The sequence below is a fragment of the Lepidochelys olivacea genome, assembly GCF_965140295.1.
Source record: "Lepidochelys olivacea isolate rLepOli2 genome assembly, chromosome: 22".
Classification (NCBI taxonomy): domain Eukaryota; kingdom Metazoa; phylum Chordata; order Testudines; family Cheloniidae; genus Lepidochelys; species Lepidochelys olivacea.
Window position 1 is genome coordinate 4,666,292 of NC_140432.1, and position 19,818 is coordinate 4,686,109.

The following is a 19,818-nucleotide window of genomic DNA, read 5'->3' on the forward strand; positions in this document are numbered from 1 at the left end:
GAGTACTTCAGGTATTTCCACATCATGAGTCACTATGTTGCCTCCCGCATTCAGTAAGGGCCCCATGCTTTCCCTGACCCTTTTCTTCTTGCTAACATACCTGTAGAAACCCTTCTTGTTCCCCTTCACATCCCCTGCTAGCTTGAACTCCAATTGTGCTTTGGTCTTCCTATTACACCCCTGCATGCTCGAGCAATATTTTTATACTCCTCCCTAGTCTTCTGTCCAAGTTTCCACTTCTTGTAAGCTTCCTTTTTGTGTTTAACAGATTTCTCTGTTAAGCCAAGCTGGTCGTCTACCATATTTGCTATTCTTTCTGTACATGGGGATGGTCATCACAAGTCAGCTTAACAATGTCATCACTTTGTTAAGCTAACTAGGTCGAGCTCCTTGAGTCCATCACTTACTCCTGGGGGAATTCTGCACCACTGCACAATGCAGAATTTTGCAGAAATTAACGTTTTGCATGCAGAATTTTGCTGCTGGCCACCACTAGGGGCCGCTGGACCCAGCCGAGCCCAGCTCCCACACAGAAGCCACTGCCGGGGGGAGGGGGAGGACGCTTGAGGGTTCCTGCCAGCTGCAGTTCCCAGAATGCCCTGAGGGAGGCGTGCAGGAAACTCCACGCTATTGAAAGCCTGGGACCAAGTATCAGGCTGTTTCCCCTTTGAATCCCTGGGCTCGGGGCGGGGCGGGGTGTCTGGGCTCAGGGGCCACGGCTGAGCTCTGGGGGTGTGCGTGCAGTTATCTGGGCTGGAGGGGTCCTGCAGCTGGGTTCTGGGGAAGAGGGGGTTTGGGTGCAGTCTGGGGGGGCCCGCAGCTGGCCTTGGGGGGGTGGATTGTGGGTGTCTGGCCCCCCCATCTGGGCTCTGGGGAAGTGGGGAAGGGAGCAGAGAAATAGGAACTGGGTTGTCATAGGGGTTTCTTTAACTCTCTAATCCTGGGGGAATTTTTGTGTGTGTCTGCATTGTTTCAGACATACTTGTTGACAGGTATTTTGAAATAAATGATGAAAATAACTGAAACTGGTGGGATTATGTCGTGTTATTTTGACAGAAAAAATTTGCAGAATTTTAAAATAGTGTGCGCAGAATTTTTAATTTTTTGGCACAGAATCTTTTTGTGCAGGATGCCCCCAGGAGTAGGCACTATAAGGCAGGTTTTCTCACCCTTTAATCATTCTAGTGGCTCTTCCCTGACCCCTCCAATTTATCCGCATCCTTCTTGACCTGTGGACACCAGAACGGGACACAGGATGCCAGTCTCAGTCACACCAGTGCCAAGTACAGAGGTTAAATAGCCTCGCTGCGTCTATTTGAGATTCTCCTATTCCCCCCCCCCCCCCCCCAGCCCCAGAGCAGCACATGGGCTGGGCTGCAAAACGCGGGAGGTGACGTTCACTCTGCTGCTGCTGCCCCCCATTCCTGGAGGGGGGCGGGAGGGAGGTGACCGGGGGGACAGAAGGTGACCCACAGCCCTGCTGCTGCTCGGAGGCCTCACTGAGCTGCGGAAGCCGGGGTACCTCTCAGCCAGGGAGCTGAGTGCGCCGGTGCCCCCCCAGCCCGGGACCTTCTCCCGGGCCGCTGAGGGCGGGAGCGCTGCAGGAGGCCAGCACCAGCCACCTCAGGGCCCGAACGTCCCCGGCACCGCTGTGAGGGGCTTGCCAGGGCTCCAGAGCACATTCTGGTGCCTGCAAACACGGCGTCTGCAGCTCCCCCCGCCACCCGCCCGCGCTGGCCCGACGGCTTGGCCCTGCCAGGGGATGGCCTGCTGGCCCCACGGGCAGAGGTATAGCTGTCCCAGCAGTGAGGGGAGACCCCTCGGCTCAGCACTTGCCAAGCTGTGATCTGCTGCCACCCCCCTGCCATGCCCCTAGGGCAGACACACGTGTAGCCAGGGCATTAGCACTCGGCCCCCCATGCGCCCCAGTCGGGCCCTGAGCAGGCTCAGCGGACACGGCCAGTGGGCTGGGCAGGGGCGTGTTGGAGGCCAGGCTTGGGCACACCCCTCCGTTGCCCTGGGGTTCGTCACAGGCAGCGAGTCGTTAGTGCAGGGGCAGCACGGTGTGGCCTGGCAGATATGGCATTTCGCAGTGCCCCAAGCGCCCACGCCCCCCCCATGCCCACACGGCAGGCCCAGACCGTAGTGAGTTGCCAGGGCACTGAGTGCCATGCTGGGCTGTCCCTCCCCGCCTTGCTGGGGCTGGAGACTGCAGCGAGTGGCCCCCGCTTCTCTGAGCACTGAATCTGGCCCCCGGGCCAAGCCTCAGCAGCCGGCTCCCCCTGCCCCAGGCCAAGCCCCAATTTAGGGTTTATAAATGCTTTTGCCAGCCCCATCGATCCCTGTCGCGGCCCGGCCTTTTCAAACCATCCGTGACACGGGTTTGAAGTGACCCCTCACTCAGCTGGTGCGGGGGCCAGAGCCCGGCAGTGACACGGACGAGACACAGAACTAACCCGGGGCTGCCCTGGGCAGGGGCTAGAGGGTAAATGGCCCCAGGCGGGGAACAGCTGAGATTGTTGTTAAGGTTTCACTTGCAATAACCTGAGCTTTGACTAACAGTGCAGGCGAGGAGCCCGCTCCGCACAGCACTGGCAGTGTGGCATTAAGCAAGTTTAGGGAATATTCTGAGGCCCAGGACGTGCCCCCCACTCCCCGCCCCAGGGCAGCCCCCTGCTGCCGCCCATCACCCAGGACCCAGACCTCCCCTGACCCAATAAGCAAAGCCCATCGCTCTGGCCAGGGTAACAAACAGCTTTATTGGTTGTTTTACAAAAGGGTTCATTAGCTACCAAAAAACACCCCTGCCCACACGAGGGGCTGGTTGGGCTGGCAGTGCCCCACGGGCAACGCGTGCCGTGCGGGTGGGCTGCTCTCTGTGCCTGGCTGGAAGCTGGTCCTGCCCCAGCTGCCTGCCCCTGCCCTGCTGGGCACAAACCTTCCTTTGCAGAACTGCTGGCTTGGTACTGAACGGGCTCATGCAGGCCTTGCCCACGAGCCCCGTGTCCTGGGTATAAACACAGCCTGCCTGCCGCTCCCAACCCCACCTATTTACAAGGGACTGGGCCGCCTGGCTCCAGTCACAGTGTCATCAATTAAACCAGCCCAAAGCCCAGAGCCCAGCCCAGATCTCAGGGCAGAGCCCTGCTCTCAGCCTGCGTCCGCTCACTCAGCCAGCGCCGCTGGCTTCATCTCTTCTCCTGCAAAGAGAGAAAATCGTCAGCAGGGCTGGGACCTCAGAGGGGCTAAGGCCATCACGGGCATGGGCCAGACGCAGCACGGCTTGGCTGGGCCCCTCTGCCCCGCCCCTGGCTGTAGAGAGCATGGGGCCCCAGCCCCAGAGCTCGCCAGCTCCTGAGGGGATGCCTACTGGCCATGGGGAAATGCCACAGCAGCCCCACCTGTCGCTGGCAGCCATGGCCGGGGGGATCCAAGCTCCCTCTTTCTATGGGACCCAGCCCTCCCCAGCATTCCCCGCCCCAGGACTCCTTTAGGGGCTGCTGCCCTGAGGTGGGGCTCCATTGGGAACACCCCCGCCATGCCCATGATCCGGCTGCCCAGCCCACCACAGAAACACCCAGCTGTCTCCGAGCCAGCAGGCCCCTCCCAGGGGCTCCCCACAGCACAGCAGGGCCCATGTGAATGGGGCTGCTCCCTCCTGCAGGGCAAGGTTAAAGCCCCCTAATGGTCTGGCTTGGCCAGGAGACTCCCCTGGCCAGGCCAGGCCCCTGTTCCGAGCCCTCCCTGCCCCTCCTAGCGAAACCCCTCTCCCACCGGCTGGAGACCCAGGAGAGCAAACCAGCCCCGGTGCAGCGTGCAGTGGAGAGAAAGGGAATCAGCCCCATCCAGCCCACGCTCGGCACCCCACACACCAGCCCCACCCCAGGGGGCCCAGTGTCCTGCCCTCGCTCTGCTGTGCTGCTAGATACTGACCCTGCAGGTCGCTGCTCCCCCAGTGCCTGGCAGGCCCCCAGGTTACGCGCCTTGGCTCACCTCACTACGGTCCCCGGCTGTCCTGCTGCGGCCGGAGCCGTGGCCCCGGGACCCCGTCGAGCCCCTGGAGGAGGAGCTGCCGGTCGTGGAGCAGTTGCTTGACACCTGGCCTCTGGAGAGGAAGGTGGGCCTGCTGTACGGGACGATCTCCTCCACTGCAAGGGAAGGGGCAGGCGCGTGGGTGGGGCTGGTGCTGCCTCCCGCAGCCTCCTGCCCAGCCCGCGCCCGGCGGAACGGGGCCCTGCAGGGAGCCCCTGCAGCACATGGCCGGGGACAGGCAGCTCAGGCCCCCATGGCTAAGCCCCACCTCCCCACGGCGTTTGATCTTTAATGTACCCAGTGCCCACAGCTCCTGGGCAGGGCCTGGACCCCATGGCCTCCCCTGGAGTCTGGCTGCAGGGCACCTCGGAGACCCGCAGTGCCCTGCCATGGAACCGCATTGCCACCGCGTCTGCTCAGCGCCCCACGTACAGCCCCACCCTGCAGCCCTGCTGGCAATGCCCTGGGGCCAGGTGGGCCCTCCCAGCAGCCAGGAGCCAGCTGGGGGGCCAGACATCGGGAGGGTCAGGCTCCACGTGTGGCTGGCATGTCTGCGCCCGCGGGTGGCCGGTTTCTGGTGGGTGCCGCACGGCGGGGGTTACCGTCTCGCTGCTGGTGCTGGCCCAGCACGGTCCGATGGCCAGCTCTCCGCTCTGTGGCGTGGGCACCGAGCACGTCTCTCTCCAGAGAGGAGGCGCTGCAGGCCGGTGGAGGCGCTGGGGGCTGAGCAGAGGCCCCGGGGTCCTCGCTGGGTGGGGGCAGTGGGGGCGGTGGCAGATCTGTGTGAGAAGCAGAGGGAATTGTGTCAGCGGGCCAGTAAGGCTGTGCCCATCACACCCAGCCAAACCCAGGCCCCTCCCCAGCAGAGATCCTGATGGGGGTTGGTGTGACTTGGGAAGGGGGCCCTGACACGGAGGTTACACCAATGGGGCCATTGGCTCCCCGGCAGACAGAAGAGCCAGGAGCCGTGCTGCCCGGCCTGCTCCTTGCTGCCCAGCTGGCATTGCCGGGGCGCTCGCTGCCACAGGAAGGAGCCGCTGGTGCTGCCATGTGCCGTGCCCACACTCACCTCCCTGTTTCTTTTCCCGGCGGTAATGGCTGGACTTGGGCTTTTTCTTCGTTCTCGTTTTCTGTGCCGGGGGGAGGGACGCGTCACCGGGAGCAGGGCGGGCTTTACCTGTCGGCAAAGGCAGCGTGAGTCCCTGACCTGCCTCTGTCTCCCACCTCCTCCCACGGGCGCCGGCGGCTGAGCGCTCGGTCCATGGGTCACGCATGTGCCCACAGCGCCTGGCTCGCTGTTCCCCCAGCTCTCCGCAGGCTTTAGCAAAGCTCTCCGCAGCCGGAGCACACCGATCCCACCCTGGCAGCCCCAGAAACCAGGCTGACCATGGTGGGAGAGGGGGTATCAGTCCCTCTGTCTGGGCACAGGTGCCCCCACCTGCCAGGGCCGGGTGCTGCTGCGGGAACGTAGAGGGCTGGGCTGCACTCACCTGGGCTCCGGGAATTGATGTTCTCAGCACTGTGCGCTGGGGTCTGACTCAGGTTGCGTCTGTGCCCGTGTCTGGGTGTGTGGCCATCGGCCCCCTCCGTAAGGGCATTGAGATTTGGGTCAGACTGGGTCAGGGGAGGGCTCGGGGCTCTGGGCAAAGCCCCCGAGCCATTCGGCAACCGCCTGGAAAACAGCAAGGCCAGCCCAGTTAACCCACGCACTGCCTGGGAGCAGGCGGCTCCAGGAGCAGGTCTCCGGGAACCCACCCACCCCACCCGGGCAGACTTGCAAACACCAGCCATTGCTACAGCTGCCCTCTGCCAATGGGCCCCAGCTGAGAGGAGAGCCCAGCCTCTCTGGCCCCGTCAGGCTGCCAGTGGGGCAGGGCTGTGCACAGCTCTGCTCTGGGGGCACCTGCCCAGCAGGAACTGGACCAAGACCCAGCAACCCACCTCCACTGGCTGCCCCAAGGGCCACACCGCAGGACCGCTCTGGGCCCCCTTTGGCCCCAGCTCTGCTCCCAGGCTGCGCAAGTCATGAGAATGCAGCCTCTTGTGCACATCAGACAGGCTCCCAGGCACTGCCGGCCGGGGGGCGGGGGGGGGGTGCTGGAGAGGACGAAGAAGCGGGGGAAGAGCACAGGTAATGTGGAATAATTCATCAGGCAACCAGAGAGCCACCCTGGGCATTAATCACCCCTGGCCCAGCTGGGTCTCCCTGGAACCTCTGGGGGACATCCCCAATCGAAAGCCACAGCACAGCATTGTCCCAGGCGAGGGTAAGCGTGGATACTGCAGGTCAGGATACAGCAGAGCTGGGGGGGCCCAGGGCTGGGGTAGCAGGGGCTGTGGGTCGGGATTGAGGGGCACCGGCGGAGCGGCGTGTGGGGCCCAGGGCTGGGGTAGCAGGGGCTGGCGGTTGGGCTTGAGGGGCTCTGGAAGAGCTAGGACACAGGGAGTTGTGCGAGAAAGCTCTCCAGGTGAAGGAGGAGTGACTACGGGGAGCTGATTATCTGTTACTTTGTTTTTGTGTGCTTGCCATGTGCCTGCTTGACTGGAATTTATAGTGTGGGCTGTTCGGGGGGCTGTGTGCTGAGGCTAGTGACCTGGGGTTTCTTAATGAGGCTCTAGCCTGCTGTCCTTTGAGCCCTAACCCCTTTAGGCTCCCTTGGCAAGGGGCTGGCTCAGGTAGAACGGGGTGAACAGGTCAGCTCCAGAGAGACCGGAAGAGCTAGCAACTAGGGGAGTTTACAGAGGGAGTATGAGAGCCAGATGCTCCTAACAACCATTCTCTGAACCTAGGCCAACAAGTGTCCCCCTCCAAAAAGCCAACCAACCAACCAAAATCCCTGCAAGAGCACAAAACATGCAGGCAGAGTCCCGCAGCAGACCGAGGCTAGCCAGCGTATTGCACGGAGTGCAGCCAGTACGGTTACCTGCCTTGTGGGCAGATGGCTTGCTGTGTGCATGTTTGGTGCAAGGAGCTCTGGAGACCAGAGTGTCTGAACGGGAGGAGCTAATGGAGACAGAGAGATGCAGAGATGAGACCTTCCAGGACACAGAAGCGGGTCCCACCCCCAGTCTGATGCCTCTGTGCTGTTGAGGAGGATGAAAGTCTCGGGGAAGGAGAACATCAAAATGGAGCAGAGGGAACTATCCCATAGTTGGGATCCTCCTTCTAGATGATGGCATGGTGTCCACTCACACTGAGGATACCTCTTCGGGGGAGAGGACCTCAATTAGAAGAGCCAGGTAACAGTACTGGGGGAGTCGATCATTAGAAACATAGCTAGCTGAGTTTGTGATGACCGGGAGAACCACATAGTGAATTGCCAGCTGGGTGCAAAGGTCGAGGACTTCTTGAGACATCTAGACAGACTTATGTGCAGTGATGGGAAGGAGCCGTGAGTCATGATACATGTGGGTACCAATGACATAGTGAAAGGTAGGAGTGAGGTCCTGGAGGTCAAATTTAGGGTGCTAGGTAAGAGCTTGAAGTCCAGGACCTTCATGGTAGCATTCTCTGAATGCGTCCACCTGCACACACAGGGCCATTTAGACCGGCAGAATGTTTGGATGAGACAATGGTGTTCGGAGGAGGGATTTAGATTTAGTAGGAAATGGGAAACTTTTGAGAAAGGAGGAGCTTATACAGGAAGGATGGACACCACCTAAACCAAACCAGAACCAGATTGCTGACACTTAACATTAAAATGTTTGCAGAGGATTTTTTTAAACTAAGGGCTGGGGGAAAGCCGACAGGTACGGAGGAGCACATGGTAAAGAACAGAATTGTCAGACAAGACCATAGATGAACACACTATGTTGGGGAAGAGTCAACAGAGCTTTTGTAAAGGGAAATCATGCCTCACCAATCTACTAGAATTCTTTGAGGGGGTCAACAAGCATGTGGACAAGGGTGATTTTTTGGATATATTGTACTTGGACTGTCAGAAAGCCTTTGACAAGGTCCCTCACCAAAAGCTCTTACGCAAAGTAAGCTATCATGGGATAAGAGGGAAGATCCTCTCATGGATCAATAACTGGTTACAAGACAGGAAACGAAGGGTAGGAATAAATTATCAGTTTTTACAATGGAGAGAGGTAAATAGCAGGGTCCCCCAATGATCTATACTGGGACCATTGTTGTTTAGCATAATGATGGGGGGAAAGGCGTGAACAGAGAGGTGGCAAAGTTTGTAGACAATACAAAATTACTGAGGATAGTTAAATCCAAAGTGGACTGTGAAGAGTTACAAAGGGATCTCACTGAACTGAGTGGCTGGGTGGCACAATGGCAGATGAAATTCAATCTTGATAAATGCAGAGTAATGCCCATTGGAAAACATAATCCCAAAAAAACATACAAAATGATGGGGTCTAAATTAGCTGTTACCACTCTAGAAAGAGATCTTGGGGTCATTGTGGAGAGTTCTCTGGAAACATCCGCTCAAAGTGCAGCATCAGTCAAAAAAGCGAACAGACTGTTGGGAACCATTAGGAAAGGGATAAATAGAAAGAAAATATCCTAATGCCACTGTATAAACCCCTGGTGTGCCCACACCTTGAATACTGTGTGCAGTTCTGGTGGCCATAGCTCAAAAAAGATACATTAGAACTGGGAAAAGTACAGCGCAGGGCAACACAAATGATTAGGGGGGTGGAACAGCTTCTGTATGAGGGGAGATTAAAAAGACGGGGACTGTTGAGTTTTAAGGGGGGCACAGGCACGGGAAGTAGGAGTGTGGGGGGTGCTGCAGCATCCCCAGTTTTATACGGTATCCCAGCTGCCGGCCCCACTCCCAGCCATGCACACGGGAGCCCAGTTGCTGGTCCCGCAGGCGGGGCTCTGCTCCTGGCTCCGTGCCTGCCCCCAGCCTCGGCCCCCTTGTCCCTGTCTGTGTCCCCCCCAGACACACGGCCCTGCTCCTGGTCTCAGCTCTGAGGGGGGGGGCACGAGGTAAAAAGTTTGGGGATAGTTTTCCTGGCTTTCAGCACCCCCACTATGAAAAGTGTTCCAACGCCACTGAAGGGGGGATATGACAGAAGTCTATAAAATCATGAATGATGTGGAGAAAGTGACTAAGGAAGTGTAATTTACCCCTTCACATAACACAAGCACCAGGGGTCACCTAATGAAATGAATAGGCAGCAGGTTTAAAACAAACACAAGGAAGTACTTCTTCACACAACGCACTGTCAACCTGTGGAACTCCTTGCCAGGGGATGTCATGGGCGGCAGGTATAATAGGCCAGGGGACTCAAGGGAGATTACTGAGGAACCCAGGAGGCTGAGTAGCAAATGCTTCCTCCTCAGCTGCCCCAGAAACTGCATGGGGCACAGCACAGAGACAGATCAGAGAAATGCTTTTCCCCGGGCAGCTTGGGGTCTGGGGAGGGGAGGTGCAGCTTGGGGCTCCTCTGGGCCACAGATGGGAGGGGAGTTTCAGGGAACCTCCGGGTAGGTGTGAGTGTGTGTGTGTGGGGCTCGGGGCTCCGGCCAGCCCGGGACTCCTCTGGCCGACAGGGGGTGCGCGGGGCTTCTTTGGGCAAGAGGGGGGTCCTTGGGGCTCCGGCCATGGGGCGGGAGCGTGGACAGAAGGGGCAGAGCTGTGGCTTGCCTCCCCAAAGTGGGACTCTATCTGCCGCCCGTGGGGAATGTTTTGAAGGCCAAATTAAAACAGGGTTCAAAAAAGAATTAGCTAAGTTTGTGGAGGATAGGTCTGACTATGGCTGTTAGCCCAGAGGGTCAGGTCAGCAACTCCATGCTCTGCGAGTCCCTAAACTCTGATGTGAAGCTGGGACTGGACGACAGGGGATACTTGCCCTGTTCTGTACCTTCCCTCTCAAGCACCTGTCCCTGGCTGCTGTTGGAAGGCAGGATCCTGGGCTAGATGGACCATTGGTCTGACCCAGTCTGGCCGTTCTCACGCGTGTGGGGGGAGCCCCGGGCTGGGGTATCAGGGGGCTGCGGGTCGGGATTGAGGAGCACAGGCAGAGCTGAGTGGGGAAGCTGGCCTGACCCAGGCTGGCACTCCACTCGCCCAGCTTCTCTCTCCTGCGAAAGGTTCGGGGAGCCCCCAGGAGGCTGAGCCCCAGGGGTGGGGTGGGGGCGCCTCCTACCGGGGCAGGTGCGGGATCTCGAAGTGATGCAGCCTGGGGATGTCCTCGGCAGCTCTCATCTCATCACGCGGTGAGGGCGTCAGCGTGGCCGTGGACTGCTGCCCGTAGGAGTGGGCGGGTGAGGAGATGTCGCCGCGGGGCGGGGGCAGGGGGCACTGTTCCTCCTGGACGTTCTCCATCAGGTAGGTGCGTTCGGGCAGCGGGGGGCACCATTCCTCCGCCTCCGCACTGCAAGTGGGGGTATGTTAGACCCTGCCGGGCACCACAGGCCTGGACGGCGCCTTGGCTCTCACAGCCACCCCACTCAGCCCCGCAGGCCGCCCTCATCTCGCCCGGCTTCACATGCCACCGCACCCGTCCCACAGGCCTCCCTGCCTGGCTCCACGCCCCTCCCCGCCCATCCCACAGGCCTCCCCGCCCGTCCCACGCGCCTCCCCATCCGTCCCACGGGCCTCCCCACCCGGCTCCACGTGCCTCCCTGCCCAGCTCTACAGGCCCCCGGTGCAAAGCCAGGCCGAAGGGGGAAGCACCCCATGGCTATGGCTGTAATCAGCCTCTGTCATAGACTCTCCTGACCGAGCCTCTGACCTGACCCAGGCAGGCTGGCAATGCCATAGGTCTGCCTGGGCCCGCCCAGCTCCCTGCAGTGCCTCTGGCAGGGCTGGGGGAGTCTGGCGCGAGGGGCAATGTCTGCCCGGCCCCAGCAGCCACTGGTGCAGACGCTGTGTTGCCATGGGCACCCAGATCCTGGCCGTGGGATCGCTGGGTGTTTGTGCGGTGACACCGTCCCTGCTAGGACAGAGAGAGCGGTAACTGTGCTCACCTGGCAGCCAGCTCTTCCTCCTCCTCCTCCTCCTCCTCCTCCGCCTCCGCCTCCTCCACATACTGGCTCAGCTCGCTGGCCGGAGGCGGAGGGGGCAGCAGCTCCGTCCAGTTCAGCGAGGGCGTTTTCACCGGCTTCCCCATCAACTTTGCTTTGCCGATTTTCACCACTAGAGAGACCGGAGCCAGACAGGCGTTTCTGACACAGCGAGTGGGGCAGCCCCACAGCGAGCCCCCTGCCTCTCGCCTGCCCTCGGAGTCCACAGTGGCTGTTGAGGGCGTGGGCTGGGCCCAGGGTCCAGCCAATCCGCTTCGGAGACACACGGCGCTTCCCAGCGCTCCGCAGTGTCCTTGGGGTGCTCCTGGCAGCGGAAGGTGGCTCCCATGCCCAGAGAGCGCCTGGGGCCAGCCGTCGGAAGAGCCAACTCTGTGCCTGGCACTGGCTCACTGGGCCCCCCACCCCGCGTCCCCCGGGCTCCACAGCCCGACCAGCTGCACACCCAGCGGTTCCCACACGGCGTCCCTACCCTGCTCAGCTCTGCTGCGCTCCGGGAGCGCGTACTGGCTGCCGGAGGGGCCAGGCTGGGGGCTCCGCGGGCTCTCCTCTGCGTCAGGGGAGGGCAGGCTGGGCACCCCGTACGGCACCAGGGGTGTGCTGGCATAAGGCGTGGTGTGCTGCGAGAAGGCCCCGTTGAAGGTCCTCATCTCGTCGCTGGCAGGGTCAATGGTGCTGTAAATGGGCCCGTCCGACGCACCCGCCCCAAACTTCTCCGTCTGGGCGAGGTAGTTGGAAATCCCGGCCTCTGCGGGGCAAGTTACAGACACAGGACACTGCACTATGGGGACAGTTCAGCCACGTATGGGGTCATTTGGCTCCTGTCCTGCCCACCACGTGGCTGAGCTGTTGCTGGCCCAGAGTTCCCAGCGTTGGACCAGCTGCCTTGGGCTGCTTCTCCTGCCCCTCTCCAGGAGCTCAGCCCACCTGCTCCCCAGAGCCAGCGACAGCAAAGCCGGCTTGGGCCCCCAAAGGGGGACTCAGCTCGGCTCCCTCGCTCACCCAGCCCCCACAGCCTTGGGGCCGGAGATGCCCCGGACATGGGCCCATTCGTCCTGGCCCCTTTCCTGGCTGCTCTAAGCCCAGCCCCCTGCCACGGCCTGGCCACCCGCAGCTCCCCATGCCCCACCAGTACCATTGTAATATCTCTCCGTGGCATCATGGATCCCCGTGCAGCAGCTCGTGCCAGGCTCCTTGGCATTCCCATTGAGCAGCAGGTTGGGGGCGGGCCACGAGTCCGCCAGCCAGGGGTAGTTGGAGGCGCTGGTGGCCATGGCCAGCATGCCTGGTCTGCAGGGAGAGAGGGTAGGGTTGGGGCTTATGTTCACTGCGTGCTGGGTAGCCCTGCTGGAGGGTTTCCCCAGCGGCCCCCGGCCGCTGCGGAGCGTGGGGTGGGAGGCCTCTGCACTCACCTGCTGTTGCCGTGGGCCGGCCCCTCTGCGTGCGGGAACGAGACTGAAAGAGACAGAGATGCTGCGCTGAGACCCGGCTGCTGAGGGTCGGGTGAGGCCTCGTTGCTGCGGGTTGTGTTTGACCCGGCTGCTGACGGTCAGGTGGGACCCAGGGGCCAGGCCCAGGTGCCATTGCAGAGCATGGTGACCAGGCTGTGGTAAGCAGGCAGCTCCCACAGTTCAGCAGCCCAACCCCCGCCCCAAAAAAACCCCACAGGTCCATGTCGCAGGCCAGGGCCGGGCCGGGCTCTGACCTATGTGGACAGGGCTCGGCCGGGCACCGTTTGGGTGAAGGGAGTGAGAGACATGGCAGAGACGGCAGCAGCCAGAAAGCCGAGCAGGGACCCGCTGGGGACAGCTCTTTGGGTGCAGGCGACGGCAGGCTTGACACTGCAAGCACGGCTGGTCTCCTGCTGCTCGCCTCCTCCTGTGTTCAGGCAAACGGGACTTCGTAGATAACCTTTGTAACTCAAGCTGGGTCAAGGGGCCCCGCCACGTTCTCGGGGAGCCCCGTGGCTGGGGCGAGGTTAGGGCCTTACCTGCTGGCGTGTAGGCAAAGGAGGCTGCAAGAGAGGAGGGGAGACGGTCAGCCGCAGCAGCTGCAGGCGGGAGGAGAATGCCAGGGCACAGCAGGGGAGCGAGCAGCAGGGCAGGAGGTGGGAGCTGGGACCAGGCACAGGGCAGCGCAGTGGCATTCACAGGAGCATGGCACACCGCACCCCCGTCAGGCCCCAGGCTCCCCGGCTGGTACATTCTACTGGGAGGGGTGGGTGACACAGAGGCCCTGCTCCCTTTGGGCCCCAGCCTTGTTCCCCTGGATCTGCCTCTGACCCAGCTGTCTGGTGCTAGCAGCCACGCTGGGGAGCCCGGGCCTCCCCAGCGGGCAGCGGGCACAGGGATCCCCTGGGAAGATAACTGCATAAGGGTTCACCAAAGGGTGGCTTGTTAGGTCTCAGCTGAGGGCTAGTAGCCTCTGGGGTGGGGCTGGGGATGTGGGGTTTGGGGTGCAGGAGGGGGCTCAGGGCTGGGGCAAGGGGTTGGTTTGGGGGGTACAGGGTCCCGGTAGCACTTTCTGTGACTCCCAGGAAGCGGGTGCCAGGTCCCTGTAGCCCCTAGGTGCAGGGTGGCCAGGGAAGCTCTGCGTGCTGCCCTCGCGCCTGCAGGCGCTGCCCCTGCAGCTCCCATTGGTAGCAGTTCCCAGCCAATGGGAGCTGCGGAGCCGGCACTGGGATGGGGGCAGCGCACTGAGCCTCTCTGGCCGCCCATGGGGCTACAGAGATCTGGCAGCCACTTCTGGGAGCTGTGCAGAGCGAGGGCGGGCAGGGAGCCTGCCTTAGCCCCGGGCCCCCACTTTGCTGCTGACTGGACTTTTAACGGCCCAGTCAGCGGTGCCGATCAGAGCCACTGGGTCCCTTTTCGACCAGGCGTTCCGGCTAAAAAACGGACAGTCAGCAGGGCCAATGGGTTGGTCTGATGTACTCAGGGCACCAAGAGGCCCCTGGATCCTTCACTGAGGAGCTGTTGTCTCCTGGCCGAGGGGCGCAGCCAGCCTGGCTGGGAAGCGTGGCCGAGCAGTGACTGTGGTTCTCAACCTTTGATTGTATAGAATTGAATTCTGTTCAGTCTGTTTTCAGTCTGGCTCTCGCGGCCCCCTCAGACAGTGTGCAGGCCCCCAGGGCTCCGCAGAGCACAGGCTGAGAACCACGGCTGCATGAGACGGGAGAGTGTCTAGGCTCTCGAGTACATGCTCGGACTTCATTAGATTTGTAACCGGGTGTTCCCACCAAGGGCTGAGCGTGCAGCAGGGCAGTGAGTGGAGGGGAACAGGTGAGCTGGGTGCACTGAACCTTTGGGAGCAGCGGATCGGGCACTGCGAGAGCCAGGGGACTGGGGCCGGATGCTCCGGGGAGGCGCGGGAGGGCTCGGGGGTTGCGAGGTGTCACTTGTTAGCCTGCAGAGAGTGCGGGGCGCCCAGAGGGCAGTGCCTGTGTTGCCTGGGGCCGCTGCAGTGGGGAGCTGACCCCTGGCAGGCACAGACAGGGCTCCCTCCCGCTAAGGACAGGAGGTAGCGAGGTGCCCACAGGCCTGGGCACCCCCAGGAAGTGTCACACCCATGTGCGGAGGGTAAGCAGAGGGGGCGAGCTCTGCACACGGGCTAGCTCTGGGGGGAAGCAGCCAGGCTGTGGGGATGGCCCCCTTATGTCCCAGGCAGAGCCTGACTTGCCCGCATCTAATCTGGAGTGGCCCAGTCCATGGCACAGTGTGATGGTGGTGTGCGGGGGGGCAGTCCCTGGTGAGCAGGGGAGGGGCTGATCCCTGGCATGAGGTTGGGGTGGGGGCTGGTCATGGTGCATGGTTATCAGGGTTGGGGTGGGGGCTATTCCTGGTGCACTGGGGTGGGGGTGGTCCCTGGCATGCTGGGGTGGGGGCAGACCCTGGTGTGTGGTGGTGGGTGTTGGGGGGGGCTGTCCCTGGAGCACTGGAGTGGGATCGGTCCCTGGTGCGTGGCGGTGGGGGTTGGGGTGGGGGTGGTCCCTGGCGCACCGGGGTGGGGGTTGGGGGGGGCTGTCCCTGGCGCACCGGGGTGGGGGCAGACCCTGGTGTGTGGTGGTGGGGGTTGGGGGGGGCTGTCCCTGGCGCACTGGAGTGGGATCGGTCCCTGGTGCATGGCAGTGGGGGTTGGAGTGGGGGTGGTCCCTGGCGCACCGGGGTGGGGGTTGGGGGGGGGCTGTCCCTGGCGCACCGGGGTGGGGGCAGACCCTGGTGTGTGGCGGTGGGGGTTGGAGGGGGCGGAGGGGAGGCTGGCCCCTCACCCGTGTAATGACTCAGCTCCTTCCTCTTCTTGCGGCGCCAGTAGATCCAGAGGCTGAAGCACATCAGGATGACCCAGCAGGCCCCGCCAATGCCCGCGATGAAGGCCGGCTGCTTCACCACGTCTGTGATCTGCTCGGCCAGGCTCACGTTCTCCCCACTGCTGATGGGCACCGAGCCCTGGTCCAGGGCAGGCTCTGCGGTGGGTACAGGTGGCAAAGGCAAGGCAGTGAGAGGGCGTCTGCATGGCCCGACCTGACCCCTTCATGCCACAGCCCCCCTCATGTGGCCAGTGGTCCTGCTGCAACCCCAACGCCGCCGGTGCCCATGTCACACACACCCCAGCATCCCTCTGACCCTGGCAGGCACTGAGCCCCGACACCCCCGGCAGGGACTTCCCCCTCCCTGCCTGCCCTGCCTGCAGTCTGCTGAGCTCCGAGCAGCCCAGTGCCCCGGCAGACAGAGCCACCCCACCTTCATCCAGTGCCTTGCTGCCCCTCACCGCGCATGGGCAGTGCCCAGCACTGCAGTGACTCCAGGCGGGCACAGGTGAGAGACGTGCAAAGCCTGGGCAGGGAGGGGTGCAAAGGGAGGTCCTGGGGTGACAGCCGCCACCTGCCCGCTCTGCCGAGCGCACTCACTGATCTGGATGGGGACGGGCGCGCTTCTCACTCCTACGCCGGCGCTGGTGACAGCGGCCACCTCGGTGCGGTACAGCACCCCGGGCACCAGCCCCTGCAGCACTGCGGAGAGCACCGTGCCCTCCACGCTGCTGTTGATATGGAAGCGGCTCTCGTTCCCGAGGCACCAGATCTGCCAGGGAGAAGACTCTGGTTACCTGTGGCTTCAGGGATGACGTGGAGCAGCTGCCCCCACCCCCAGGCGCCTGGCATTGGCCCCGCCAGAGCATGCAGGCAGTGCGGGGCTTGATGACCCTTGCCAGTTTGGTCGAACCCTCCTGGCAGCACCTGTGCCCGGCACATTGGATGCACCTGGTACCTGCCCCCCTGCAGTGCCACCTTACCCGGTAATCCTGGATGATGCCGTTCTGCTCGCCGACAGGGGGCGGCTCCCATGACACGCTGATGCTGGTGCTGTTGCCCACTGTTACGACGGAAACTGCCTGAGGGGGGGCGCTGGGGGCTGGGAGGGAGGAAAGAGGGTATAGTGCTGAGGGCTGGGGGGAGCTGCACATCAAGGGGACTGGCCAACCGCGAGCACCATGCCTGGCCCCAAGAGCCTCCTGCTGGCCCCTGGACTTGCCCCAGGCTCCCTCCACCTGGCCCAGCCAGGAGGGGACGGGTGCGCTGCACATCCCCAGGGAGCCAGCAGCCCCAGGGGAGGGCAGCAAGCTCTAGCTGCTCCCGGGCCCCGGCTCTGACAAGCCACAGGGCACCAACACCCTGTCGGCAGCAGCTGGGGAGGGAGCCCATCCCAGAGCACGGCCGCCGGCTCCGTGACAGGCACCATGTAGCCACGGCCCACGGCCCGCGGAGCTGCCGGGCCAGGGCAGGCCAGCCGAGGTAGGCATTGTGGGACAGCCAGGTTAGCGTACGCACTTCGCACTCCCCCCCGCACAGCAGCCCTGGCCCCCCCCCCAACGCCCCTCCCGCCCTGCTCAGCGCCGGGCTCCTCTGCCCCCACGCCAGCCCAAGGAAGCCAGGGAGCACCAGCCGGGGCGGCGTTCGTGAGGATCCCGGCCCCTCCCGCGGCGGCCACGGTCAGGGAGCCCGAGTCCCTGCAGGCGGCTGCGTCGCTGGCCCACGGCACGGCAGCTGCCCGGGGAGATGCCGGCCCTGCCCGGGGGCCAAGCTCTGAGAAGGGGCTGCCACCACCCCACTGACCTTCCTCGGGCGTGCGCACCACCAGCACCTCGCTGTCCACGCCCTGGAACTCGTCGAAGTAGGGGCGCAGCTTGACCTCGTACTCCTGGCCCTTGCGCAGATCCACCAGCACGGTGCTCCGCTGGGCCGGTGCCGGCACGTCCTGCACCAGCCAGGTGCTGCCCCGCGGGCGGTACAGCACCCGGTAGCCCTGGAGGAACTGGGCCTGGCGATTCACCTGGGGAGAGGGGACCAAGCCACGGGACAGCATTGGGGAGCGCTCGCCCGCGGCCCCAACACGGCCCGCGGCCTCCGGAGAGCTGGAACCGGGCTGCTCCCCATGCTCTGCCGTCCCACCCCCACCCACTGCACCCTCTACGCCCCCCCCAGCAGCGCACCATCCACAGTGCCCTGGCACACCCGCCCGGGCTCTCTCCACGCTTCCGGGCCCGCCTCCGCCTCTCCACCCCCGGGCCAAGCTGGAGCTGGTACTCACAGTCCAGGACGCCTGGATGGTGGTCGAGGTGAGGATGACGGGCTCCTGCAGCTGTACCACGACCTGGCCGAGCTCGCGCTGCACCTGCCGGTGATCCACACCCTGCCTGGTGGGGCTGACGTCTGCCAACAAACCCAGCGTGAGTGCGGTGCCCAGAGTCACCCCACTGTACCGGGCAGAGGACACAGGCACAGGATCGGGCACAGGTGCCCCTCAAGCCAGCCACTGGGCTGGGCACATATCTGTCTCCAGGTGCCCACTAGGCCCTACTGCCCAGGGACCTGCTGGGACGGCCAGGAGCCCCTGCCCTCTGCTGGGGCCAGCTGTACCAATGGCTAGGGCCGGCTCCCGGTGCTCAGCTGCCTGGACACACACCATTGCCTTGTGCTTCTGGAGTGGGGCCTGCAGGGCGGGCCTAGAGAAGACATCGGGGGGCTTGGGCTGGGCCCCAAAGCCCAGCGCAGGTGCTGATGAGGAAGGCAGGGGGCCAAGCAGCCTCTGCGTCAGGACAGGCCATGACACTCGGAACAAGGGTGCTGGGGCACTGTGCTCGGGAAGAGGAAAGGCTTTCCCTGTGGCCTGGGGGGCACAGGCTGCTGGCTCTGGGCAACAGAAACCCGGGCAGCCTTCGGGTGTCCTTCCATCCAGCACCCTGCTGCTGAGCACTCCCAGCCCCACCTAGCCCATTGCCCTCCTCTCTGACCTTGCCCATCCCTCAACGGAGACCCCGGGGCCCTGCCCATCACCCCCTGAGAACCCCTTGGCTCTGCCCATCCCTGCCTTCTGCTGAGTCCCCCTCCCCCAGGATGGCCTTGGAGCCCCCACCCCGTGTTTTACCCTGTGCCCACGCTGCCTCACCTTGCGTGCGCACCGGCTCCGAGACGGGGCTGGGGTCGCTCAGCCCGTAGGCATTGGCGGCGCGGATAAGGAAGAGGTAGATGGTGTTGGGGTTCAGGCCGCTCACCGTGTGCTTCTCCACCTGCACGTTATCGGCCACTGTCTGCCAGGTGCTGCCTGAGGACTGGCTGCAATGGGGCGTGGGGAGAGGGATGAGCCACAGCCAGGTCATCTGCCACCTCCCTGTGCACCGGGCAGGGGTGGGCAGTGCCTGGGCCTGGCCTGGCACAGGGGGGCAGCAGCAGAGACAGAGCTCGCCATGTGAGGGCGATTCCAGAGTCCAGCAGGCCCAACGGTGCCAGGGCCCAGCACAGAGGGACTAGGGAGCCGGGGCCCAGTCTGGGCCAGGGCAGGGGCACTCGGCCCCTCTCTCACTGGGTGTCCGAAGGGAAAGCAGAGTCTCCCCCTGGGTTACCAGCACCGCCTGCTCCAAGTGTGAGCCCTAGGCCTGCCGCCAGCCACAAGCCCCTGGTGTCACTGGCTTCACCCCGACTCCCCCATCAGCCTATGGGCGATGCCGCCCCGGCTGCCATCCCCTCCACGGTGACTGGGCCTGCCAGGAAGGGGCTCCTCCAGCCAGCGAGAGATGGGGGGCGGGATAGGGTGGGGCAGGGAGCCCAGGAGCACTCGGGCTGGGTTTGTGTTCCCAGCCCGGCCCCCTTCCCACATCCCAAAGCAGGCACTCCCTGGGCCCCCCACGTTTTTGTTTTTTGGGGGCCTCTCTGGTGGGCGCCCTGGGCAGCAGTGTGCAAAGCGTTACCTGAATGCTTCAATGATGTATGTGGTGACTGCAGTGCCCCCTCTCTGGGGGCTCGGCTTCCAGACCAGGGTCACGCTGTTCTTGGTGACATCAGTGACCAGCGGCGCTGAGGGGGGTCCAGGGAGGTGGCCTGGTTCGGAGAGCTGCACCTGGAGGTCAGCCCCAGTCTCTAGAGAAGGACAGATTGACAGACTGACAGGGAGGCACGGAGTCCAGCCCGGGCGTGTGCTCCCAGACCGGATTCCAGCTGGCAAATCCAGAGCCTTTCAGTGCACGGGCCCTGCCACAACCACGGCCTCTGGCGGATGAGGCCAAGGGGGACACGGCAGGGGAGAGGCACAGTGCCAGGCCTGATGCTTGTGCTGCGCCCGTTTTGTGGGCGAGGGTCGTCAGATTCCAGGCCTGACAGTGCAGCGCTGCTCACCAGCAGGCCATCCCCATGTCGTGCTGGCACGGCAGTCCTGCTCTTGAAGCTCAGCACACGGGAAGGGCCCAGGCCTGCCAGGAGTGCCCTGGCTGAGAATGCGGCTGGGGGCTGGAGAACCGCCAGGAAGTGTTTC

The 19,818-nt window shown here is 63.2% G+C and overlaps 1 protein-coding gene across 4 annotated transcripts in view; it reads right to left on the reverse strand.

Annotated features, from left to right (window-relative positions):
• Positions 1 to 2,740: 2,740 nt before the first annotated feature.
• Positions 2,741 to 19,818, reverse strand: part of ROBO3 (roundabout guidance receptor 3) — a 233,677-nt gene continuing 216,599 nt past the window's right edge. For 2 of the 4 annotated variants that reach the window (XM_084611807.1, XM_084611809.1), the window contains exons 11-28: positions 19,259 to 19,427; positions 18,460 to 18,626; positions 17,602 to 17,723; positions 17,127 to 17,343; positions 16,307 to 16,425; positions 15,924 to 16,095; positions 15,285 to 15,479; positions 13,011 to 13,034; positions 12,433 to 12,475; positions 12,156 to 12,310; positions 11,493 to 11,768; positions 10,967 to 11,135; positions 10,144 to 10,371; positions 5,523 to 5,704; positions 5,102 to 5,209; positions 4,635 to 4,811; positions 3,994 to 4,148; positions 2,741 to 3,200 (exon numbers count right to left, since the gene is read on the reverse strand). In XM_084611807.1, the coding sequence (XP_084467933.1) occupies positions 3,189 to 3,200; positions 3,994 to 4,148; positions 4,635 to 4,811; positions 5,102 to 5,209; positions 5,523 to 5,704; positions 10,144 to 10,371; positions 10,967 to 11,135; positions 11,493 to 11,768; positions 12,156 to 12,310; positions 12,433 to 12,475; positions 13,011 to 13,034; positions 15,285 to 15,479; positions 15,924 to 16,095; positions 16,307 to 16,425; positions 17,127 to 17,343; positions 17,602 to 17,723; positions 18,460 to 18,626; positions 19,259 to 19,427 (2,690 nt within the window). In that variant the 3' untranslated portion in view covers positions 2,741 to 3,188. Of the gene's footprint in view, positions 3,201 to 3,993; positions 4,149 to 4,634; positions 4,812 to 5,101; positions 5,210 to 5,522; positions 5,705 to 10,143; positions 10,372 to 10,966; positions 11,136 to 11,492; positions 11,769 to 12,155; positions 12,311 to 12,432; positions 12,476 to 13,010; positions 13,035 to 15,284; positions 15,480 to 15,923; positions 16,096 to 16,306; positions 16,426 to 17,126; positions 17,724 to 18,459; positions 18,627 to 19,258; positions 19,428 to 19,818 lie in introns of all 4 variants that reach the window. The other 2 variants (XM_084611808.1, XM_084611806.1) reach the window with 2 other exon arrangements.